This window comes from Cydia pomonella, chromosome 12 (assembly GCF_033807575.1).
Source record: "Cydia pomonella isolate Wapato2018A chromosome 12, ilCydPomo1, whole genome shotgun sequence".
In the NCBI taxonomy this organism is placed as follows: domain Eukaryota; kingdom Metazoa; phylum Arthropoda; class Insecta; order Lepidoptera; family Tortricidae; genus Cydia; species Cydia pomonella.
In genome coordinates, this window is record NC_084714.1 from 10363857 (window position 1) to 10391361 (window position 27505).

At 35.9% G+C, this 27505-nt stretch overlaps 1 protein-coding gene across 3 annotated transcripts; it reads right to left on the reverse strand.

The window, feature by feature from the left end:
- On the reverse strand, positions 1-27505 carry LOC133523505 (uncharacterized). 3 transcript variants are annotated; one of them, XM_061859139.1, is made up of 4 exons: positions 27288-27505; positions 9628-9742; positions 6994-7174; positions 1-3126 (listed from the first exon to the last, which is right to left on the reverse strand). In XM_061859139.1, the coding sequence occupies exons 1-4, from the start codon at positions 27385-27387 to the stop codon at positions 2821-2823; spliced, it is 702 nt and encodes a 233-aa protein (XP_061715123.1). In that variant the 5' UTR covers positions 27388-27505; the 3' UTR covers positions 1-2820. The 3 variants fall into 3 exon arrangements, with proteins under 3 accessions (XP_061715123.1, XP_061715124.1, XP_061715126.1); XM_061859140.1 differs by lacking the exon at positions 27288-27505 and adding an exon at positions 21631-22351; XM_061859142.1 differs by lacking the exon at positions 27288-27505 and adding an exon at positions 21631-22346 and having other exon boundaries at positions 9628-9725.

The following is a 27505-nucleotide window of genomic DNA, read 5'->3' on the forward strand; positions in this document are numbered from 1 at the left end:
TTTTATTACTGGTAGGTCATAATTTAATGCGGTTTTTTTAATTAGTAACATTTGCTTCTGCTTTTACTTATTTAATATGACAATGGAATATTGTTCGTTATCTAGATAATTAATATTCTGAAACTATTTTAAACAACTTTTATATTTCATTAGAAATTTGTACAATGACTGCTTTTACCACCTCTGGTCAAATTCTAAGGCTATATAATAACAAGGTGATAAATTAGCAGGCATTCATACGTAGGCCCACGGGAAACTGTCTACCTGCCAACTGGCGACATTTCGTGGTCGCAATAACAACATATAGCACGTAGCTTAAGGACCTACCATGCTGTCCACTCCGAAGCATGATTCAATGTACGCGCAGTGAAGCGCCTTATGGGTCCTGTTTTTGACACAGATCCGCATAGACACCGAACCAGCGTAATTAGGCTTTTCCTGACTTGTTAGTACATCATCGATGCAGTAAGATGCGGAAGTACCCCTGATTGAGACAATGATGTAGCAATTCTGATGTACCACCAAGACAGCTAAGGGCCTTTAAGCTGGTGACTTAAGTTCTATTGGACTACTTGGACTAGTCAATTGCAATACCCAGGCCCAAAATAGGGTGACTGCTATACTAAATAATAAATAGGGTGGCCACTCCTAACAATTTAGAAATAAACAAGCCAATAGAAGTCTTATTGTAAAGAGTGGCCTAATATCTATACCAGTCACCCTACACGAATAAAGCGAAAAAGGTTAGCGAGTTGGCGGATAAAAAGTTGCAAGGAACCATTATCTTAAAAATATATTTTGTTGTTTATGGTTTCACGTCATATAAGCATAACATATGTACACAAATAATTGATTTATGTGTCAATATGGACTGAATTGTATTTGTTAATTGTAGTGGCAAGATAGTTAAAAAAAAAAACAAATTTTAACTTTGAACAGTGAAAACATAGAATTATGACAGTGGATTTGCTAAGTGATAAGTTGGGCGCCACTTTCACATTTGGGGTAGGTTGTACGCATAACGAGTGCGTTTATCAATCTTATCGGACAGATTTAAAATCTATAGTTGACTCAATAGGACACTCAAACAACGATAGGCATTCAAAACACGTCCGTAAGCAAGGATTTTTGGGTTACATTTTTAAATTTATTATAGTTTTATTCACGTAAAAGTGCATAACCTATATAATAGGTAGTCTATGTCGTTATATGTTGGAAAAAGAAATGTTCATTACTATCTGATTCTAATAAATAGCGGTGTCACAACTTAGGTACGCGAGCAAAACTTACAAATGAAAAGACGACCTTGTATCAGTCAAGTTGGCATAAATGGTCTCTACTAAATACAGAAACATGTGCTGCCGGGAAGTTATACAATGAGGATTATGATTAAATTAAGCAGTTTGTGTTTAAATGTAGTGATATTTAAGCGCTTCTTCAACAACATTTTATTTTTAATGAAATAATTTTATTCAAGTACACATGTTCTGATTAATTTGATAAATACATAACAAAATTTTGAAATTGACTTCCAAAAATAAATAACAATAAAAATAGTTGCACCAAATCTCAAATTGGAATCAGAACACGTGTACCTGGTTCCATGAACAATAAATACCTAATATAAACCTAAATCAACCAATATTTTATCAACAATCTATCCCTAATGAGATTTCTAAATCTGATTGTCAGTATCGCATACTACAGCGCGAAAACTCACTAGGACACTATATTCATCCAACATGGGTATCGTTTTTCCCCCTCGCACATACCCATTTGTTAGGAAGGGGGAAATACAGTATAGTGGAAATACAATATGTCGTTTTGATGTTAAATTTTTATCAAAGGAGTGCAGTGCAATTGACATATTGTAAGTGTCGCGTACCGTAGCTAGTACGTAAGCGAGCATGTGGGATGAAGCAGTGCGCCAGCGTGTCGGCTCGCCTCCGGAGCACAGCGGCCGGGCTGCTGTACAGTAAGTAGCATCGAGATTTCAACATAAATATGGAATGTAGTAAACACTCAATTGAAAAGACCCTCGGATTCTGGTAATTGTCCATTATTAATCTAATATTAAATTAGAGATAATATTTACAATAAAATAGTCACTATGCTATGTAAATTAATATTCCTTGCATTTACTGTACTGATATAGGATATGTTCTTTATACACCATTATAAATAAATATAAAAGTTGTTTAAACACAGATTTATAGCTGCTGTATAGAAATTATTTTTTAAAATAGTTTACTTAAACATGAAACTGTACACTGCAAAGACATTAGCTTATTGACTGACCTTCTCCATAATATACAATATCATCAAGGTTACAATCGAAAGATTCATTAAATATTATATACTTTTAATTGTTTCTATTTGAATTAAATTTACCTAAGACAACATACTTCAATGTAGACTTTATAGTGTTATATTTTTTTATTTATTTCAGTCTTAGTTTTTGCGAAACTCAAGAACAATGCGAGGAACACGGACGCACACGCTACGCACGCGATACACACCTACACACACTAGCGGGCTGCGAGACCTCGTATATGAACATAACTTCTCAATAGAAACAATTATCTCTACGTCTAAACCGATTAAAGTATCAAGACTAGCGTCGCTCGCGGCGGGCGCGGGGCGCGACCGTCACATATCACAAACGTCCCCGCGACCCCGTCCGGCCGAGGCCGGGAGTCCCAAATAAATAAATACCAAGTCTATAATACTCCGGGACAAGCGAGCACCTCGGCGAGTCTGATCGTCCCGATAATGGAATGTAAGCGTGATATGGTAGAGGGAGGCGCGGGCCGGGTGACGTCACGCGTCGGGCGGCGGCGGCGGCGTGGGCGGCGTCCGGCGCGGCACCATCACGCACGGCGGCGGCGGCAGCGCGGGCACGTGCACGCCCGGCGCGCCCGGCACGCCCGGCACGCCCGGCCCGCGCGCGCCCATGCGCCCCCACCAGCGCGTCGCCTTCTGCAGCAGCCCGTCCTTCTTGTGGCTGCCGCCCGCCGCGCACCCGCCACCCCCGCCCCCGGCCCCGCGCCGCGCCTCCGCCCACTCGGGCACGTCGCTCACGCACTTGTTCGGTGGAGGCTGAAAACTTCTCATCAACTCGGCTTGCTGAAATCGAAAACAAAGGATCGTATTAATGACGTGAGAAGTGGATTTTATCACCGCCCCTGAGGCGGCCACAGTTATTTTTATCCAAATCACTGCAGTAAAGGCGCCGATCAATAAACCCAAGAGCTGTATCTCGCTTACAAAAGTAACCATATTCACTAATTGTTACATTGTTATATGACGTAGTTAATCCCGTAATCAAAACGAGATCTAATTCGTTATATGCAATTTTCGCTTTCTGCAGTCATGCAGATTGATGACCGAATCACCGAACAATGATGATGATGAATGATCGAATAAATTATCGAGCCAACCTATAAATGGGGTGCTTTTCGATTATATAGAAACCAATACGAGAAAAATGATACTGACGTTAAAATAAGAAAGCTAAACAACAGACAGTTCGAGATGATGAATAGAAGGGATACATAAGTGGCACCGCCCAAGTGGCATCTAGCGCAGAACGAGTAGATTTGTTATGTTATGCTACGATAATCATTTGGCATAAAAGGTTTGACCAGACCAGTAAAGACAAAGAACAGGACGGGATGAGTGGGCAAGATGATTAAGGAGTGCAGATCCTAATTTATATGAGAACAAGTCAAGGCATTGAAGAATTAATTCGAAGCCAAAAACATTACCAGAAAAAGTGTAGGTATGTACTCATCGTGTCTTTAAAATTTCAGCCCCAATTCATATGAAACATGGTAAGGCATTGATAACTTCGAAGCCATAAATTAGGAAATGGGCTTTAATGTTTAGCCGATACGAGTAACATTGAATTAATCAAATGTAACAGATAAGCAGTCTGCTACTTAGGCAACACCTGGCATTAGTGATAAGAAGTGTGCAGTCCACAGGTAAGAGGGGGCTAACGCGAAATTGTAGTTTTTATATTGAATTTTACACGTTTAAAGCTAGTGCAAATGCCAATGAAAAAAAAAACAAACGGAATCATATTTGCAAGGGCAGACTACAATCAAAACCTTAAATGGTTAATCTTGTCTCGATAGAAAGGAATCACGAAAGCATGTTTAATTTTCATTTAATTTTAATCAAATATCGTTACCCCGCATACGACAACAATATAATCGCAATATAAAATAGCTAGTGATATAGCCGAGGGCTTCTCGAGCAAAATTTTAAACATAAGTATAGTACTTTCAGAGTGATTGAGGTAAATCGTTAAAACATGCGCGATTTCCAAATCTTCCGTCGCAACTTTCGCGTGGCGCGCCATGTCTTTTGTCCCTTCTAATTTCGTAGTTTTACGCCCCCTCTTAAGACGAAGGGGGACGACCGCCTCGAAACCGGTTTTCCATACAAACGTATTCCCCATTTTCCTTTCTGGATATTAACTATAAGAGAAATACATAAAATTGTGTAAAAATATTTTCCATAATGTCAATACCCAGGGAGGAAAATGAGGACTACGTTTGTATGTATGGAGAATCGATCGTCCCCTATCCTCTTAATATGTACATACGCAACACCGAATGTTTTGCAGTGGGTCAGTTCAAGATCATGTAATAAAATAAAATTAAAAATGGGAAATATAAAAACACAACTATTTATTTTTGAGATATAATCAATTCGTTTAGTACCTATTTCTTTTTTACAATTGCAGGCAATTGAACAAACTATGTCTGGCATAGTTGATGTTTCAATCCGTGAAAATGTTTGCGGTATAATTTTATAGGTACGAATCGCTATGACCTTGGTCACCCAGAGTTTCGATAAGCTTCGGTCGATATTTGTATATTGAAGCCAATCTTTTGTTGCACTGCAAGGCTAATTTGTATCATAAAATAATCGCATTTCTACTGCTCTTACGACAAGTCTTTCAACAGCACACTTCCAAGGTAACATCGAACTTGCGCAATTTTAAAGAGTTGCATATCATCAGGACGTCGTTTTCATTTTAACTTGTACTTTAGCGCGACTTGTGTTTCAGTAACGTCCAACTTTCATTCCTGACAAAATGTATGTGGTTTGAAATTGACCTTTAGTTTTGTGACGATTGCTAACCACATTAATGGTACACAGTTAAGTGAAAATGCCAATCAGCAGATTCAGACCCTACTAAGTGTCGATAAGAATTCATAGGATATTTAAAAAAATATATATATTTTTTTTAAATGAGTTACTGCTCTTATGCCGCACTAAGCATAAGAGCAGTAACTCATTTTGAAATCTCTTTCAATTGTAGAACATATCGTACAAGGCATACAATTGAATGACATTTCAAAATGAGTTACTGCTCTTATACTTGGTGCGGCCGAATTGCATGTCTTGTGTAAGAAACCTTTTATCTTGATTCCACAAGCCCTAACAAAATCAACGTTACATTGTCCAGACACACAGACTGGCCCAATTTTATAAATTAATGTGTAGGTGCAGTTGTCAGAAGAGATTATGACAATAAACATAATTTTTGATATTTCTTCAGTGATACCCGTGACTTTTCTCAGTTATCTGTCTTTATCTAGATGTGAGCGGTCACGGTAGATGCAAGCGACAAAGTTCGGACGTTATGCCGGCATAACGTCCGAGCTTTGTCGCTTGCCATAACGACGAGATTTGCTTGTATCATTATACGCGCGTTTTGCCAGCCGCGGTCACATTTTGCGCACTTGTAGTACAGCAAACGGGTTGAACGCTTCGATACCATACATCTATTTAGGATGATAGCGTTCAACTGCCTGTCTATTCACATAACATTTGTTACTGGAGTGAAGGCTCACAGCATAGTTTTGATCCTTAGATTTGTCACAAATATACAGAGCCAAGTGATTGACAGGCTAATTCGAACGTACTCTGACATCAGAATGACATCTAACTGATGTAATTCAGTTATCGTGCAATTTGTTCGTACTTGCCCGTACATGTATTGGCGCGGGCAACACGCACGATAACTACTAAACTAAACATAATTCAGATATGTCAGTGTAGGTTTGCGACGCGATGATTGGATTGCGAGTTAAATTAGTGCATTAAAACAGTCTGGTTAGCCTTGTTACTAACAGTGCTGTCATATTTTTAGGGTTGGCAAAACGAGTAATGTCTTGTGGCAGACATGAGGTTGTCACCGCACAAGTGTATTTTGCCGCTAAAATAATCAACTGTTGAGTATTCTTTCTCCCAGAGCTCTTCGAATTTGATTTTCTCTTAAGAAACGCTGTCGTTTCGCTGAATTATCATTCCTTCATTCATTGCTGTTGAGATTCCATAAAACTAGCGATCACGCCTCGAGGCGTGAACGACGTTCCTATCAGGATCGAGTCACTGCGCTATGTCGTGTATCATTTGCCCTCTTAACGTCGCTAATGATACGCTGATACGATAGTGTGGAATGGGGCAAATGCGAGGTTAGCTTTGTGTGGCATAGTTATTAGGTACCAAAAAAAAACAAGGAAACAGATTCAAATTGTCCGAAATTAACGACGTTTTACCCTAAATGCCTAGGCTAAAATAATATCGGTATCGCAGAGCAAATGGAAAACCACCACCGTTACGCCACGCAGTGTTTTTTATCTAGATGAGTGGGTAGAGAGAGTTTGTTATTCGTACCCTTTTCGGCATGACTGGCATGAGATACTCAGATTAGGGTTATAGCTCAAATTGATAAGTGACTTCACTGAGCGCTGCCGAGATACGTGCAGAAGTTGATTCATTAAATTAATTATTAACACATCTCAACATAACATCTCAAACTTCGCGTCTCTGATTGGTTGATGCCTGCATTTTTTTTAAACCGCAGTGGAAATTGTTTATTGTTAGGTATACATATAAGCACTTAAAGATAAACCTTACGTGCTAATGGTGTTGTTAGTATCATTTTCATGTGAAAATGCAAAGGATGATTACCTGATAAGGGACTCGTAACTGCAAATGGGCGTCCTGCCCGTATTCGCCGTCCGGCAACTGTATGCTGGGTGGCAGGCCGAGCCGCTCGGCGGCGGCCGCAGATCGCGCTCTCGCGTCTTGCTCCACCATCTCTTGAATTCTCCCCACCATCGCCTGTATTCGCTGCTGCTTTTCCCATTCCCTGAAATTATTAACATTAAGCTTTAATCTAGCTGGTCAAGGTAATTGCAAAGATTAATGGGTGGGCAATTGCAGACCATAACGATGATGGGTTTATGAGGATATCTGCCTAACATCAAGTAAGCGATGCATAAGATTGGAACAGTACTGAGGAGAGTGGCTTAATTTAGAGACCTGTGAGTGGTGGCATACGTACTGGTAGAAGAGATCAATATATTGTCGGGTGAGAATAATTTGTGCCATACGCCACTTACATTGATTTGCAGGAGAGCAAAAAGAAGCAAGAGATTTTTATTCGAAAAGTTTTATATTTAGGAATTATTGAACTTATTTATCATTTAGGCACATACGTTTACTATTTATAGTATCATACAAATATTTTGAATATAGTGGTTATCATGAAATAAAAGCAGTTTTATTATTGCCATGTCCGTTTTTGATGAGTAAAAGTTAAGCGTACAATGTACGTATTATATGACCCAAAATTTTGGATATTTATGTCACCATTTTTGTAATAGTTTTCTGTTAACCGAGTGTAATTATCCTATAGTAAAATACGGATATGGCATAAAATTTTTGAAAAATATTTTTTTTTGTTTTTATACCGATTAGAGTCAATTATAGCATATTTTTTGTTTCTAAATAATTAAAAAACGGTTTTTTTCAATAATGGATATGGCAGAAACGTATTATCAGAAACGTAATTATGTACTTGGTGAGGTGATTCAGGTGATGTCTGGATTAGGTAATATGGTGCCACTTCCACAAAAATGATTTGTAAATTGGCAAACCAATTGTGACACATGCTACGTATTATTGAATACCGAGTATTAATACTTTATTAAGTGAATGAAGGGCGTTGACCTCGGTGGTAATAGTAAAAATAAAAAGTTAAGGACTGCTGACAGGCATAGGGTATGGAAGATTGCTGTAAGGGGGAAGAGTTAGATTAATCTGACCTGAACGAGCACAAGAGAATGCTGTATGTATCATTGTTATTATTCCATAGTTTTTAATAAAATAAATGATCTAAATCCTGAAGTCTCAAAGACTACTGACATAAACAAATTTTTTTATTCTACGTAGGAAACGTAGAATAAAAATGACCGGAACATATACCTATACATATTCCACGTGACAGGGTCCACAAGGACAACGATAAAAATCAAGCTAATGCATGTGGAAACTTTGTGAACAGAGACAGTTAAGATGGAATGTTTTAATAAGGAAATTGCATTTCCATGACGTGCAGTCTTGATACGAAAGATAAGAACATGATAAAAACGTCTGCATTGACTCTGGACTTATTCTGCAGAAGCCAACGACCAGAAGCCAACTGGAAGTAATTCAATACATATTATATATTGCACTCGCCGTTTGAAGGCCAGAATGCAAGTAAAATCGTCAGCCATGATCTTAAGAACAGCTCTCGCTTGAAACTTGAATATTTGATTAAATCTCTTGCATGCACGTGTAAGATAAGTGCAAACTTCGTGCTAGCGGCGTGGTCAGAGCCCATACACGGACATAGATATAGCGATAGGTACGTGCCAGTATTTTGCAGCTCATCACTCAACTACTAGGTTAATTATAGCTGTTAATGGTTTAACCCAAGCTTTAAAATATTTCAAGAATTTGGTTTTGTGGTAGATAAAACTCAAAATACATGTATATTTTTCTATAATTGTTATACATGTACAGATACTGACTACAGTTCAGCAATATTTAGAAGAGCAGTGTTTTGATTGGTTATCTTAATTTCTTTGGCATTTCCAGAACGGCCCGTGCCGACCTCAATCTGATGAACTTTATATCGCAAATAAGAGTAATGTCGCATGTGGAACGTATACCGTTATTTCATTAGATAATTATGATTGAGATTATTACTGTGTGACTAAGAGCACCCGATTTAAGGTTCTAAGTTAAGACTCTCTAAGTAAAATAAGAGTTACATAGCTAGGTTTGTAGGTCACTCAAATGAATGACATAAATACCTAAACATTGGATAGCCCTGATTTCTAAAATTCTCGAGGGTACATTTCGAACGTTTTGGACAAAGCACATTTAATTATTAGTAACTAGGTACTTACATGATATTAATAGGTAACAATACACCGTATAGTTATTCAGTAGAATACAATACTTGAAGGATTTGTTAATTTTTGGATACTTTGGTCGGGGTTCGAAATTAACAAGACTAAATTATACTCTTTGATAATTATCAGGTTATTATCACTACAATCGGTAGGTAATGTCATTTAAATGAAAATATTTACATAACGTTAACGTAGCGTTTATTATCAATCCGATAATTATCAAACACAATTTCAAGGTAATTATCATTGGTAACTGTCCTTTCGAACTCTGACTTTGGTCCACTAACATCATTGTTATTCATCTAAGAGTTGTGTCAGTAGTCAACTAAAATGTTTAAATGTAAGTAGTAATACTCACGTAGAGTGGTGATGCCTGTGCTCGTGTCGCAGGCGCGGCCCCCCCGGCGCACCGAGCCGCTCCATGCCCGCGCACCCCGGCACTTGTACCGAGAGCATCTGCAAATCACAACACACTGCTCTCACTTATGTGGTCCACCTCACTATTAACCTATAATCTACGCGGGGAAGTTTAAGGAAGAAAATGTCCGTTCAGAAAAAGACTTAAAATTAGGACGCATCGGGCGGGACGGACGGACACAAACGGGAGGTTTCCGTACCTGGTCCTTTAACTAATTTTAGAACCAATTGACGTATACGAGTATGATACTTCGATCAATGCGTCCAGCGACAAAGATCAGTTGTGTATAGTAGATAGTAGACTAATTTTAAGTTGCTATTTTTTTTACACCTTGTATTAAAGTTAATTGAAGGACAGACAGTTCAGACAAAACCTCTAAGTTATATTAGTGGTTTTGTCTGTCTTCATACGCTTCATGTTAGTGCTATTGTTGGACAAATCAGTGTGTTTAAAGTACACAGTACACAAGCCCTGGGGTACATTGATATGTCCCTTTCCATGAGAGAAGGGTCCTTATGCTCATTTCTAGTTACGGAGATACGAATGTTTTTGTTAAATATTTCAAATTTATCATTTATTTCTTTTCTGCGTAATAATAAAATAAAATGTAGGAATAGACGTGTCTTCCTAGCTTAGTTTTACTCGTATACGTTCAATATTTATATGTTAAAATATGTTAACCACTACATAATATCTTAAATATAGCAAAATATTGAAGAATAATCCACACAAAGATTTTTTTCCTAATTTCATATTCTTGGCGACTTGATGTAATCAAAGCCAAGTGAAAATTTTCACAATCTGTAACGGCCGTTGAAATAAATATTGGTGCATTTCAAATAAAAAACACCTTAAGATACACAATTAGTCATCATCTATGTAACTTCCAATGGGAACTTAGTTGAAATGCGTTTCAAACTAGTAACTTTTTCTCAAAAACGCGGTTTTAGCATGTGTAGGTTTGATGATTTAAAAAAAAGTATTGTACTTAGATTTTTTTTTGTGTTAGGTAGCTTATATAACGTAGATTTAGGATCCATGCTTAACTCCATATCGGGCAGAAGCACCCTTTAGCCATGGAACGCCACATAAATATTATTTTGCAGTTATTATAATTTAATCTGAAGAGTTATGAATATTTTTATATTACAGGTCACCTAGATATCACATTTAAAGTTGGCTCAATGACGTTACATTCGTTACAAGAGGTGGGCAAAATTTTTATTTTAACTAAAGGTGGACACGACGGGCGTCTATGTATTTCTATGAAATACTATTCGAAGTCTGCGATACGAAGCGAAGCGAGCGAGATTTTTCAATTTGATTTTTTTAATTCAATAAGTTCGCGATATTCTAGTTTCATTGAGTACTCTATGGTATCTATTTATTAAGAGATTAATTTTTCATTTCGATTTCATCACGGATGATTTAATCGTTAGGGTTTTTAGTCAAATCACCGATTTTAATCATTAGTGCCTATATCTCTGGTTACAATGTCATTGCCTCGGTCATTATTCATTATTTTTCAAGTTTAATGTTTCTCGTTTCTTTTTTGTGGAACAGTAGGGTAAATGACCGCATACATTTAAAAATCTTTTGTGAAATGTCATGCAGTATTTAGCAGCAAATGGTTTTTATTCAGATACTTCTTTAAGGCCCAGTAGATTCGTGTTCTTATCTCACTCTCTCTGTGCGTAAGCGTGATGCACGTGCGTGATCAGACCGCGGGGTTGAATTTAAATTTTTCGTGTGTTTAATATATTCTTAATAATAAAAATGTAGTAGTAGGATTCCCTCAAGCATAATATTGCTCATTTTTAGAAATAATTTTCATATTTTCAGCTTTTGTACAAATTTTATTATAAATTTTTAATGTGCATTTTCATGTCATTTCATTTCGTTTATTGCAGAACCATGGCCTAAGACCTATTTTAGACCTATGTTCGTGATTTTTTCTATCGAGCGAAAGTCAAAATCTCTGGATTCGAATCGCGGGAGTCCCTGGAGAGAGGTCTCAAGATTGCTAATTAAAATAAACCGTATTGTGAACTAAAAAAGCGGTACAATCTTTCAAAAACTCCGTACTCTAAGCCTACTGCACCTTAACTTAATAGGGAAATTGACTTGGCAGTTGTATTGTTGTAATACTATAACATAATTAGTGCATACAAATGCAAGAAGAAACGACTCAATCTCATGAGGCAGTAGCATGTAGTTTGCAAATACGAAAATAATTGCAAATGATGTCACCGTACGGGAAATCTGTTTTTAAGTAGGCACACCCTCTACTTAAGAATACTAAGAATATCACAGGGTATTATACTGTTCGAGATATACCTACCTAGAGTCAGACCAAGATAAGTTGGCAGCGATTTCGATAGCCGAGACGGTGCAAGTCTCGAGTAAACGTCATTTGATAGAAGTTTGACGTTCAAAATAACACGTGCATCGTTAAAATCGCTGCCAACTTATCTTGGTTTGACTCTATGTATAATCAGAGTTATAGTCAGTCAAGCCAGTTCCGTCAATGGAAAAAAGCGGCAAACTGAAAAAAATGTAGGCACGAAGGGTTATCGTCCCGTAGAAAGTTTAAATTTCGCGCCTTTTCCACTGACAAAGTTGTTTGACAGACTATATAATCGGACCTAAAGAAAAAACTGGCCAAAAATACTTCGGGGGGTTACCTAAGGGTTTCTTTACCTCTTTGCATTTCAGCGCTTTAGATAATCGGTTAAACTTTGAAATTATTGAAAACGAATAAGCTAATTTACGTGTTTTTATTTAATACTTTGATGTGGTAAATTAATTGAAATATCCTATAATAAACATAGTAAGATCAACATTGAAGTTAACTAAATTAAAAAAAAAAACCGTGGTTCCGAGCAAAAAACACTTAAGTATGCAAAAAAACAAACGTGTTTAATATTTACATTAATCAGGCTCACTGGGCTGAACCGTGGACGGACACAGCAAAACTATCTAGAGTCAGACCAAGAGAAGTTGTGGCAGCGATTTTGACAGCCCACACAGTGCAAGTGTTATTTTAAATGTCAACCATCTATGAAATTATGACGTTTACTTACTCGGACTCTATAAGGGTTTCTTGTTACATATGGAACCCAAAAAAGTAGATGTTTTTGAGTGATTATCTAGGTTTCAAATGTTTTTTTAATGTGTACCCAATGTGCATATAAGATGTTAGCTGACTACCTGAATCTACTTCGTTCTCACGCTCTGTAGGCTAAACGATATACATAATAAAGGGTCGTTAGATTCAACTCAAATACCAAATCAACGTTTTTTAACCAATTCAAATATACATCGTGTTTTTATTGAATTCCGTTAACTTCGGGGCATGAGTAAGTACGCTTAAGGAAACTAAATGGCATACTTAGTTAATTTTCCAAAAATAATATATTTTTTATGTAAAAAGTTATTAAATGTTGCATTATAGCGTTGTTGTAACACGGGCATTACATTTAACTCAACCAAACAATTGAAAACTGTGACATACCAATGTCATATCGAACATCGATCGTCCGAGATAGTATTTACGTTTAGTAGCAAATGTATTTATTAACTCGTATTAACACTAATCAATATGTAAACAGGCCCTAAGGTAAGTGTACACGCTTGTAGGGGCCTTAAAAGATGAACGTAAATTATTGATTATCTCCGAAATGGAGTTAATTAGAATACCGGTGTTTTCGAGAAAGGTACTTCATTTAAAGTCAGGAATGCACCCTTGAAATTAACAGAAAAAAACACGGTGTATAAGATAGATAATATGAGGAATACAGGCAGATTCAAAACCATGCGACTTTTGGTACGTCGATCTATACACTAGCAGGGTAGGAATACATTTAATACACTAATCCATGGATCGTCGATCGAAGTCTAATCGGTTAGTTGACATACAAAGTGCATTAATCGACGTCGAGTAACTAGTTATTCAGTCTTCCTCCGTCGTCTTCGAAACGTCGGAGGTAAAACTTATTTATATGCTATAAGTCCGTTTTAGTAAATAGTAATGAGTATCTAGTTGTTGGCGATCAGTGAAAATGTCATATAATTAATTTAAGGCATACTTTTGATAATTTTGCCAATGGTGCTATATAATGTAATCTTGTTTTTATGAAGCTATCTACTTAAGATACGAAAATATGGTACCACCTAAGCTCGCGCCTATTCTTCTTAAGCAGAGGGTTTAATGTCACTCAACGTAGGTATAGTTTACTTTTCATAACGGGTGATAACAAAAAAATGAGAATTATTTCAGAGCTGTAAAAAAAAAATCATAACTTTTTACGATACTTTGTTATTATTATGTAATAAGTATAAACATGATAATTATTTACAATTACATTAATGGATGTTAGAATAGGGCCCGTGGTCAGCTTTTTGACGTAGTTTAGATATTAAGTTCGAATAAAACTTTTGGACACAGTTTTTTTCCATTTTCGGAACACAAGTCTTAGTCATTTTTATTAAATGGGCACAATTTTCAGCTCTCAAAATATTTTTATACGCTCAACTACTCAAACAGCCAAAAAAACTATCAATCAGCCGACATTGCGGAAGGTTGTGGGATTTCGGACTTTCTTACATATAAATGGTATGTTATTGGAGTCCAAGAATTGTAATGTATGTCTGCTCAAACTTGTCCACAATACTTGAGTTTGATATTGCCTGGTATTGTAGAATTATTGCTAGTATAGTATCTACCATTTCCAGGTATATCAGTTTTGCTAAAAGGAAAATAACCTTCATCATCCAAACTGAATGATTTCCCTTTGTAATTTCGAGACATCCAACGACACAGACATAATGGTCGATTTTTACTGATCAGTGTATTCCGGGGCTCTTACCTTCTAGCAGAATTCCAGACATATCTTTTTTAATGATCGACAAATGTACGGTTGGTAATACTTAAAAATTTTGGCGGCATCTCGTTGGCTCATGGAATTCCTATAATTGAAAGTGCTTTGGAGTCAATTCAGGCTTGCCTTGGTTATTATTTTCGCTGGCTAGCCACTACCACTTTTGCGATTTATAGTCATGGATGCAAGAATTCTATAGTAGAAACTGGTACATTTTCTGTACTTAAATGACTTGCCCTATCCCTTTTGTCCCATGTTTAAGTAAGAATTTTTAAAATGCACAACACGTTTTCGCAGTTTCTTGTTTCTACACCATGCTAACAAAAACAAATGTTTGAAAAAATAACACATTTGAAATTCAAAAATCTCAAAAGCTCACTTTATTAACAGCATTTTTTGTTTATGTAAGTACATAGTTTTGTTTATAAGTCCACGGAAAATCATCCTCATTTTTTTGTTATCACCCGTTAGTACCTAAATTAAGACAACGAATGGTAATATGTAAATTAAAATCGCTTGAACAACTAGGCACATTTTTTATTTTATTAAGGTAATTAGGTAGCAGCTGATCTAATGACAAGCAATAACAAATGAATTTTAGATTTTTAATGAAAAAATAGGTTGGCAAGTACCTATTACAATCAATTAATTAACTAGATACATAATTAGTAAAATTAATGTGGGTTTCCGCAAACCTTCTCAGCAATATAAATTAAATACTTAATGATAACATTGATAACGTAGTGGCACCAGTGACCGACATCAGGGGGCCAGTACCTACCCGACACTTCTATTTTTTATCCAAAAACGATATCGGCTTCCACTAGAAGTGTAGAGTACTGGTTCCCTGTGGGTCACTGGTGCCACTACATAACGAGGTTAATCAAGGTAAAAATAAATAAAATAGAAGAAACCAAGTAGACCTAAGTACTAGGCTTATGTAAGTTTATTATTTCGTCTTAGTGACTTTTAGTAAGGGCCTGTTCACAATGTCCAAGTAGGCCTGAATAAGCTACTTGCCGCTTATCTGACGAATAAATAAGCTTAACTGGTAGATAAAGTGCTAATGTTGCAGGAAGTTTTATCTGGCAGTTAATTTATTTGTCAGGTAGCTATCCAATACTTTACACTTGGCGACCGGTCTGGCCTAGTGGGTAGTGACCCTGCCTATGAAGCCGATAGTCCCGGGTTCAAATCCTGGTAAGGGCATTTATTCGTGTGATGAGCATGGATATTTGTTCCTGAGTCATAGGTGTTTTCTATGTATTTAAGTATTTATAAATATTTATATATTATATATATCGTTGTCTAAGTACCCTCAACAGAAGCCTTATTGATCTTACTGTGGGACATTTCCTCAAAGGTTGACTGGAAGAGATCCCATACAGGGATAAGTTTCGCCTTTGTTGTATTTAATTTACTCTGTAACTGTGTTTTTCGTGTTTTTATTTCTATGTACAAAAAGTATGTACATACATACTTAGTCAATTTGTAATACTTGGACATTGTGAAACAGGCCCTCAGTGTTTCATAGCATAGTAGCAGGTTTTTGCCTCGTCATTTCTATGGGTGTGTCAATAAGAGTGACGATTTAAATTTTGAGTTTTTTTCCTGTCATTTATGATTGTTCTGGTTCATAAAAATGGAGCGTTAAACAAAAGAAGAAAGTGATATCATTGTAAAAACGCCCATGAAACAATCGATTTATTGCAGTAACCATTTCCAGACCGGATTTTCTCACGAAATTCTTATTTCGACGGGCCACCAAGATGCGTTTTCTTTATTTGGGGTTTTGTGAAATCTCGGGTTCATGCGAATAAACCAAAAATCTAACGCGTTATCAGTGAGATAGCCACATCTTTGTCAAAAGCTCATCGAAAATTTTGTGAAAAGAGAGAAAAGAAAGAATGGCCGGTCATCAGACCTGTGGTGGCCATTTGCCGGATATTTTATTCCATGCATAATCGGAACATATTTTCTTTATAATACAATATAAAAATTTCACAACTTACTTAAAAAATACGTGTTTTTATTCTGAAACGAAAAAGTGCACTCTTATTGAGACACCATTTAGTACAACATGCCAAGAAATATTCGTTCCCGCCGTCTCTACTCCCTGTTCGTTACCAACTAAATAAAGCAAGGGTGTATATGCTGTTACTGAATCGGTGAGCTACATCTTAAGTTCTGTCGTCGGTGTCCCAGGTGAGACTAGAATCGATCGTCAAAAATAAGCAATAGATTGGGTGACTGCCATAGTTATTGGCCATTCTTAACTAAACAGATAGAAACAAGGCAATGGAAGTCTTATTGTTAAGAGTGGCCTATTACTATTCAGGGGCCAATAACTATAGCAGTCACCCTAAATTAATATATTTATTTGTGGCATTCTACGGGTAAAGGAACCTTATGGCGGTTGGCGCTAACGCTATTATTAACGACGCTCTAATACTAATGCGGTGCTAGGCGACGTAAGCGCCAACCGCAATAAGTACCTTTATCCATAACATGTCACATTTTTGTTAAAATGATTAAAGCCAGCTTAAAAAAGGAAGTAGGTATTCTTTTTGTAGCCTAAGTAATCTAGCTAAGATAGTTAGCTTTATATGAAACGGGACCTACCTGTACCTACTTCGTTTTTAACAGACTTCAAGATTTGAAAAGGTTATCAATTCGGTGTGTGTGATTTTTTAAGATTTAGATTTTTGTTTGAATCTTTATATATACAGATTGGTCCCGTTTTTGTCAAAACTCAGTTCTCATGATGGGATCCATGAGGAATCGAGGGAACTCTTCAAATGTGAATATATATAGTGATCTTAGTATTTTCATCATCAAATCAAGCATTTACATTTGTAGAAGTGACATTTGATGAAGCGGAACTGCTGATGATGAACAGAATGGAACTCTTCAACGCCGCATAGTTTACGTTAGGCAATTTGTTATCTTCGCATGCTTGTGAAGCAGGTTTTCAAGGTACATTTTTATCAAGCTTGAGTTTTGATGATGGATTCCATTAGGAATTGAGGGTACTTCTTAACTCGTTTAAGCAAACTTATAGCCATTTTTAATATTATTTCATGCATGGTGTGAAATAATTTATTTTAAATATAGTCGAATACCCTATTGCGGGTATTTTACCAGTCTTTTTAATTTCATTGTATGAAATCCAAAATCAACAATAATCTTTCTTTCACCGGTCTCCCTCATTAAAGTCGTTTTTTTTTCTTAAAATATATTTAAGCATTAGAAACAAGACAAGCGATCTTAACGTGTCTTGTCATTATTTATTTTGTGCAACAAGTCGTCTAATAAGTCTAACTATGGAAAAAAATTAGTTACGGAACGTCATAAAGTATTGTCTGAAATAAAAGCGTACGATTTTTTTTTTATATATTAGGGACACTGTTGGCACTAATATAGATGAAAAAGTTTGTTTTTTAAATATTTTAGACGAAAATATTTTCATTTGTTTAGGACCCTATTTCTAAGAACTTTTTGATTCACCTTCATAGTCAATTAGAAAAATAATGGTATAAATACAATAAATCTTCTCCAAGAATTAGATTTGTCATTTTGTAGGCAGGTATTAGGACAGATCACAATCACTAAGTTATGTAAATATAGTGACAGTGCAAAAGATAAGCATACTGGTATTTATACTATTTACAAGTGATAATAAAGAATTCTTATATAACATTATTTTACAAGATTTTTATCAAGCCTAACTTTATTCATACATAAGAATACCTACTTTTAATAAGGTGAGTTTCTCATAGAAAATAATAATCAGTACAGTCGCCATCAGATATATTGAGACATCTACACATTTGGGTATGCAATAGCTATCTATGTCATTGACACAGACAGACTTTGCTACAGATAGAAGAGAGAAGAAAGTTTACTAGATAGTTTAAGTTTAATATTTGAACTATTAAAACGTAACATCTGTGTATATACACTTGTTTGATTCAAATAAACATTCAATCATTCATTCATTCTTATATTAATTGTTAAGGGGTCATGTTACTTTGGTGTAAATACTTATTATGTTGGTGAATCAACTTCTTAGTTTCTTATTATTTTTTTATACTATGTCAGTGGCAAACGAACATACGGCCGCCTGATGGTAAGCAGTTTGCATAGCAAATTATTTTGTCTGTAACAAGAGGCTGACAAGCCCCTGCAGAATTTATTCAAAACACATTGAATGTCAGATTGTATGTGCAAATATACTTCTAGATATACTTAACACATTTTGTTAAATATTCACTAATTTTAAATATAAAATCCGTACACAGCGAAAGAAAGTTGTAGAAATTGGTCCTTATGTAATTCTACTTTAAGTATAAATTCCTTTAATTTTATATACGAGTTATCAACTTCTTCCTGCCGTGTACATAAATAAACTTGGAAGCAAAGATAAAAGGTGCAACAATATGTGAACTTTGTGATTAAATTTAAATAAAAGTGTAATATAAAATAAATTTAACTAACTATGCTGTAACATCCTTTTCAGGGTCCATGTATCTAACATACCCGGTATGCATAAAATCTCTATCTATATCTAACATGTTTAATCTAGCTAATGCATTTGTTGGCAGTTTTTATATTTAGTGACTGTCACATAAAGATAATTTGTCTATTATCTCCACTATGAGCACTATCCTCAATACCATAACGTTATGTTTATGCATTAAATATATAATGAGGATTGAAGAAAATTAGGGATTGCAATCCGGTCCGGCGGATCCGGTAATCCGGCCGGATCCGGCACTTTTCAAGAGCTACCGGATCCGGTAAAAATCACCGGATCCGGACCGGATCCGGTAAAAATCACCGGATCCGGACCGGATCCGGTAAAATAAAAAAACGCTTAAATACAGCACGCGCTGTGCATTTTAGATGAGGAAAAAGCGACGGGTGAGAAGTATGAAGTTAAACAGAACAAAAAACGAATGAAAAGTTTGAATTTAGTAACACATTTATATATATATTTATTATGACGATAAATGGGAACAGAAGAGGATTTCTTCTTCTTTCATGTTGGTGGCACGATATGACGATTACATAAATACTGTAATAGAAGGAAAAATTAAAGGATGCAGATGCCATGGAAGGCATTTGTAATTTATGCTAAAGAGAAAGTTAATGTTGTGTCATAATGTTGTGATAGGAGATTTATAATAGTAAACAAATGAGCAGGATTAACTCGGCCGTACTCTACCGACTAGAGTTGGACTCATCAATATTTAGTTTACTCCGATTATATATATATATATAATTAAGATAAAATATTGATTCTTTACAATCTCATTCAATCTTATGCGATTTCCTTTATCTCCTGGTACATGCTACTCTACGTGTAGCCAATTCTTTATTTCATCCAAGTAACTTTTCTTAGGGAGTCCCTTTCCGCGATGGTTTTCAATCTTATACTCTATTATTTTTCGGATGAGATCGTCGTGTCGTGTTTTGTTCCCTATAATTTGACCAATATACTTTCCTGTAAATTAAAAATAAAGTTCATTTTTTTATCATAGAGTCTGCTACATTCTCGGACAAAAAATTAAAGCAAGATGATACTGGAGCACATTTAATATCATTTTGGTTAAAAGTAAAATATCTTCCTTTCTTACTAGAATGGATGTCAACGTTACAAAGAATTCAATCAAAGAACAGTAACAAAAACATGTTCTTTCAAGGAGTTCCAATTCCGACCCCACATCCCATCATCGGGCTTGGAAACTAATCAAATTTATAATTGTAATCGAAAATTTGAGCACTTCTGAATGGTTAAATATAATAAATGACCGATTTCATATTTTGTTATTAAACTGATATAGACATTGTAACACTTTTTAGTCTTTTTACTACCAAGTTCAATTTTATTGTTAAGAAGTTATTTATTAACTTCAAATTATAGATTTAGGAATACGTATTACGCAAAAAAACTAGAAAAATATGACATTTAATTAACTTCAATATCCCTATACCAAACCGGATCCGGTCCGGCCGGATCCGGCCGGAATATGGCCAAAATCCGGCCGGATTGAAAATCAATCCGGTTTGCAATCCCTAAAGAAAATATTTATTATGTGCTAAACAGATGCTTTAGGAATATCAACTCAAAATCATTTTTGATCAATTTTAATAGCGTTAAGTATTGACTCGGACTCATTAATAATGTTGAAGATAATAGACAATAAAGACTACATGATTTTCAATTGGCTATTTAATGCTTGTTAATTATCAGTTGTTTCTATTTTCATGCAGTGTTCAATAAATGTAAACAAAGTATTTAATGACAAAGGTGTTTCCTATTCAAATTAATATTTGTATTATTATTAATATTTGTTTGTCCTATATTAACATTTTATTAGTTCATATATATATTTACTTAATTGTGCTTTTTAAATGCCAATGGTTCAAATAGTTAATTTGAAATAACAAAGTAATGTTGTTCTAAATTTTATTTGTAATACTAAGCTGTTGGTGCGTTTGATGTCTCAGAATGCATAAATTAGTTATAATGATAAATCATAACAAGGACTGAAGTTGTTGGGTGAATACTAAGCCTGATAATGATAACCAAATAATCAGAATAAAACTACCTACATAACTCAAGTTTCTTCTGATAAACATATTTGTTGGACTAGTGCACATAATCAAAAGACTTGTCACAACTAAGGCGAGAGGTGATTACGGAACTGTCTGTCATGAAAATTTATTTAAATTTACACAAACAACGTCTGGGTGTGACGTCGCTATCGGCGCGCCTCTTATCACTTGGCATGCTCCCGCCGTCTCGCGGCCGAGCTGCCGAGTGCCTCGGGCCTCACTTCACTCCCTTCCACTACAAATCAAACACTCGAATATTCTCACTCGCCTACATTCATTTACTAACATTATTGATTCAGTGTAATCCTTTACACCATCTTAGGATGACGGTAAACCATCGGTAAGCCCCCTAAGTGAAGCAAAGTTTTTATTTACTATAATCATATGTGATATCCGAGCTTGTGTGTTCCTATTTATTACGATCTGTATGTAAATTACTCACTATTTGAAACGTTGTCGTCCACAATTCTTGTAGGTTTTTCACCTATTGATGACAGTTAGTGATGTGCTTGTGTCCAATGATTAACGATGACACGCTGAGGAGTTAAATCGAATCGATCACTCGATTTTTTACGGTCGCCGTATAAATCCACACAGCCACTGACATTTAAGAATTTGTTTTCGCGAACTGATTCAACATTGACTTTAAACAAAACAATCACAGGGCACTAGACGGAGACTACAACACCCGTATCTAAGCGTTTTTGCAATAATTAACTATCATTCACTAATAAATAAAATATGTTTTTAAATGCAATAACACTATAAAAATAAATTACTTTTGAAATAAGAATAACATATAAATTCCACTATCGCGTATTTTGTCTTGGAGTTGTTTTTCATATTGGCAGGAAGACGCCTGCCATCGAGCGAGTCTTGTTATTCAATGACGCGGACGCGGCGCGGTGTTCGCAGTCGCGTAGCGGGGAGAAAACGGGCGGGCGGCGGCGGTGCACCGGCTGCCGCCGATGTCGTCTCACACTAGCGTAGGCAGTTGTGTGTCACGTCGACCCCGACACACAGACGTAACCTACTATGTCTAGCCACGTCTGTGTGCTCAGCAGCCGACACAATACACTACGTGTGTGCGTTCAAAGGTAAAAGTGTGCATAATGTTAGTATCAGTACGACGTACTCATATGATTCGGCACACATGTAAAAGAAGCTCGATTCCTGCCACCGCGCCGCGCCGTCGTTTGTATGGGCACCTATATGTAGGTATTAGCGAGCGATGCGATGACGCGTTTGTCGGCTTGCGAGACGAGACGAGACGGTTGGCATTGCTCAATGATCGAGGTAATCGTAAGAGTTGTAACGAAATCGAAGTAGGTGGATACAAATCTACATATAGCAGAAACGATTAATCCATCCACTTTAACTTCAAAATAGGTTCTTAAGATTTTCATGAACTTTTAAATCTTTACGTTACGGATTAACCGTATCATTGTTTATCCACACATCTCATAAAACAAAGCCACACACAAATACATGTAACACAGGACAGGGTCAAAAAAGTATCGCCTACAAATATGTGTTAAAAATATTTTGTCTACATTATATTGTTTAAGACAAGGACAAAGTTAGTAATTCACATTTTATTAATATGCAGTAAATTCCGTTTGTTGGTACTTCGTTAATTATCCTAGTTTAATACACATTCACAATCATAAAGATATAAGAGTAAGTATTTAGTCCTTTATGATTTATTAATTTTTAATTTAAAAATAGACAAGAAAAAAAATCGATACTTAAATTAAAACATCGATTCCTATTCATCACTAATTCGAATTTCAAGTTCCAAAAGTCACGTCATAGCCGGAGACCCTATTCGACTTGTCAGAATGTGCCTTTGCATTATACAGTAGCTTCTAAAATTAGGCGAACATTTGATAATTATAAAAGGGTCATAAACGATTTCGATTTATGAATAGGTATCAGAAGAAAAGGGGTTAATTGGATTATGAGATTATGATGTTACCGATCAAATCAGGAGGTGCGGACTCGAAAATGTCAAATTTCGATGGTAGTATGCAAGGGCAAGTTGTACAGTTCGAGACTCGAGAGCTAGATTGTCGCCATAAATCTAAAATTGGTGATTTTATTTTATACTTTTTCATTTAATTTCTGATCAAATTGTCAAATTAAATTTGCAGTCTGGACTGGCTTTTACAATTGAATTAAGTGGAACATCGCCGACGAATTTAATTATTGTGTCCATATCACACAATTTAATTGATAACTTAATCAGATAGTCCGAAAAACTGTCCCACCTGAGCTGCCCCTTCGTTAGGGGTCACACGAATTATTGGAAATTATTTATTTAATCACAATATATTTATCCTATATGACCTATATCGTTGTCATTATTATTATTATACTTACACCGTGTTTTTAGGGTTCCGTAGCCAAATGGCAAAAAACGGAACCCTTATAGATTCGTCATGTCCGTCTGTCTGTCCGATTCTGTCACAGCCACTTTTTTCCGAAACTATAAGAGCTGTACTGTTCAAACTTAGTAAGTGGATGTATTCTATGAACCGCATTAAGATTTTCACACAAAAATAGAAAAAAAACAATAAATTTTGGGGGTTCCCCATACTTAGAACTGAAACTCAAAAAATCTTTTTTCATCAAACCCATACGTGTGGGGTATCTATGGATAGGTCTTCAAAAATGATATTGAGGTTTCTAATATCATTTTTTTCTAAAATGAATAGTTTGCGCGAGAGACACTTCCAAAGTGGTAAAATGTGTGTCCCCCCCCCCCGTAACTTCTAAAATAACAGAATGAAAAATCTAAAAAAAATATATGATATACATTGCCATGTAAACTTCCACCGAAAATTGGTTTGAACGAGATCTAGTAAGTAGTTTTTTTTTAATACGTCATGAAATTAAAAAAAAATTTTTTTTTTCAACATACCCATACATGTGGGGTATCTATGGATAGGTCTTCAAAAATGATATTAAGGTTTCTAATATAATTTTTTTCTAAACTGAATAGTTTGCGCGAGAGAACCTCCCAAAGTGAAAAAAAGTGTGTCGTCCCCCCCGTAACTTCTAAAATAACAGAATGAAAAATCTAAAAAAAATATATGATATACATTGCCATGTAAACTTCCACCGAAAATTGGTTTGAACGAGATCTAGTAAGTAGTTTTTTTTTAATACGTCATGAAATTAAAAATTTTTTTTTTTTTTCAACATACCCATACATGTGGGGTATCTATGGATAGGTCTTCAAAAATGATATTAAGGTTTCTAATATAATTTTTTTCTAAACTGAATAGTTTGCGCGAGAGAACCTCCCAAAGTGAAAAAAAGTGTGTCCCCCCCCTGTAACTTCTAAAATAACAGAATGAAAAATCTAAAAAAAATATATGATATACATTACGATGCAAACTTCTAACGAAAATTGGTTTGAACGAGATCTAGTGAGTAGTTTTTTTTAATACGTCATAAAATTAAAAAAAAAATTTTTTTCGTCAAACCCATACGTGTGGGGTATCTATGGATAGGTCTTCAAAAATGATATTTAGGTTCCTAATATATTTTTTTTCTAAAGTGAATAGTTTGCGCGAGAGACACTACCAAAGTGGTAAAATGTGTGTCCAAAGTGGTAAAATGTTGAACGAGATCTAGTAGTTTAAGTAGTTTTTTTTTAATACGTCATAAAGGAACCCTTCATGGGCGAGTCCGACTCGCACTTGGCCGCTTTTTATTTATTGAATTCCGTTAACTTCGGTGTATCGGCAAGTACGTTAAGGGAAACTAAATGGCATAGTTAATTTAAAACAAAAAAAAAATTGTTTTTAATTTTTTTTATTTTTTTTTATTTTTATACCAATTAATTAAATGTTGCATATAGCGATGTTGTAACACGGGCATTACATTTAACTCAATCAAACAATTGAAAACTGTGACATATCAATGTCATTTCGAACATCAATCGTCCGAGATAGTATTTATGTTTAGTATCAAGTGTATTAACTCATACTAAACACTAATCAATATGTAAACAGGCCCTAAGGCAAGTGTACAAGTTCGTAAGAGCCTTATAAGATAAAAATTAAATATTGATTATCTCCGAAATGGAGTTAAGTAATTAGAATACCGGTGTCTTTGAAAAAGTTACTTAATTTAAACTCAGGGATGCACCCTTGAAATTAACGGAAATAAAAAAAACACGGTGTATAATTTTAGAATTTATAAATAACTAGAGTCAGACTAAGCTAAGTTGGCAGCGATGTTGAAAGCCCAGGCGGTGCAAGTGTTGTTTTAAACGTCAAACTTCTATGAAATTATGACCTTTAATAGGGTTGTTTCCAATTTTTTGAAACGCTTGTATTACGTTCTATATTAACTAAAAGTTGCCCTAAAATTCAACTTTTACACTGAAAACGGCTTTAAATATGTTAAATTAACAAAATATATTTTGAAAGATGCTTTCGCGTCCAAAACGCTCTTTGAAAATTGTGTGACGTCACAGTTTACGGTTTGACACATAACTACATACACACGTAGAAGATACGAACTGTCAACTGACATTTGTCATTTGTTGTTTATCGCCTAACTGTCAACAGTGTCAATCCGAGAGTTGTGACGTCATCAGAATCTTCGAAGACGTTTCGAGCTTGGTCACGTAACGTGTGTCAAAAGATATTTTAAATTCAATATTTACAAAAATATGGTCATTACAGGTCCCCTAAAAGTAGTTTAACATGTTCTTATAACCCAAAACAATTTATTGGGATACAATTCTGCCCTAAGATTTGTAGATGGAAACAACCCTATTAACACTTGCACTGTCAGGGCTATCAAAAACGCTGCCAACTTAGCTTGGTCTGACTCAACGAACTTTCGTAAAATACCATTATCATTCATTTGACGCGAGATAATACATACTTATTTATAATGTGCATCTACACATTACGAGATATAAGAGTTAAAATAATTTGGTATCTCGCCTATATTATCAAGTTCTCAGCTCAAGTAGCCAACAAGACAATCGTTAGCGTAGCGTAGCGTAGTCATTTGTCTCTGTCACTCTTCCGTATTAATGCGACAGAAACAGTTGCGTTTCGTTCGCTACGGAGCGTTCACGATTGGCATGTTAGCAAATAAACATAACTTCTAACTAACCGCAATCTGTCATTCACTCTAAATTAACGGTCATCCATGTCGCATATCTCGTTTCTAAAACCAATTTTTTTCTAAACCCGTGGGGCACTTCTCTGTTGATCTAGAAACATTAAATTTGGGAAAAACAGCAAAATCTTAAGTAGAAGGGAAAGTTCGAATACAAATTCATACTTGTAGGTATACCTATCGCCTCGAATGATGATCCGTTACAGTTTCTTCAAGTCTCTTTTGGTTGAGCTTAATTAAAAAAAATATTGTAGAAATAAGTTTTTAAGCGCCAATTACATCCAAACTTCCCGATATCGGGCCCGAAATCAGTCCCGATGTAGGGCCTGATAATCGTTTTCCGTTTCACGGAATAATTAGCACATAGTTAACAATATTTGAAATGTAAAAAATGCTTTGTCTCTTATTGCCAAAAATGTTCAATGTTAGAATTTTTTTACATTTCAAATATTGTTAACGATGTGCTGATACCTGGTGAAAAGGAAAAATACTCTTGCTCGGGCCTGACGTCGGGCCTGATATCAGGCCTGATAAAGTGTGGATGTAATTGGCACTATACATTTTAAAGTTTTTTTTTTTTTCAATTGTAATTTGTTGGTAACTGTGGTAGTAGTAGAGAATGCCGAAAGGAATTAAGTGCGCTTTTCTTCATTTTTTGTTCTGTGCAATTAAGTTTAAAATAAATATTCGGAAAACCTGCCTCCTAAAAACAATGGCACGGGAGTAGTGCATTCTCCAGATCCAGGCATCTATTTCACCGACTTGGCAATTGAAATCTGACATCGGTAAGTAATCACGGTATCGGTACATAGCATCAATGTTTACTTGTTGGACCACCGATGTACTTGTCAATGGTGGATTGTCAATATCAGGCCATACAGGCAACAAGTGTGTGCGTGGTGCAACAGGGACCAGATCAGAGGGGAAAAAAAGGGGTTAGAGTCGACTCACGGGGCAAGCGGCGGCGGCTGCGGCGGCAGCGCGCCGGCGGCGCAGGAGCGGGCGGGCCAGCGCGCCCGCAGCGCACGCCACCACCGCGGCGCCCGCGCATGCGCCCGCCCACCACCACTCTGGAATACAACGAGGATATATTCAGATGAAGATAATATTATGAATGGAGAACAGTTCTCATGGACATTTTTACAAAAAAAAACATACATTCGCTTAAT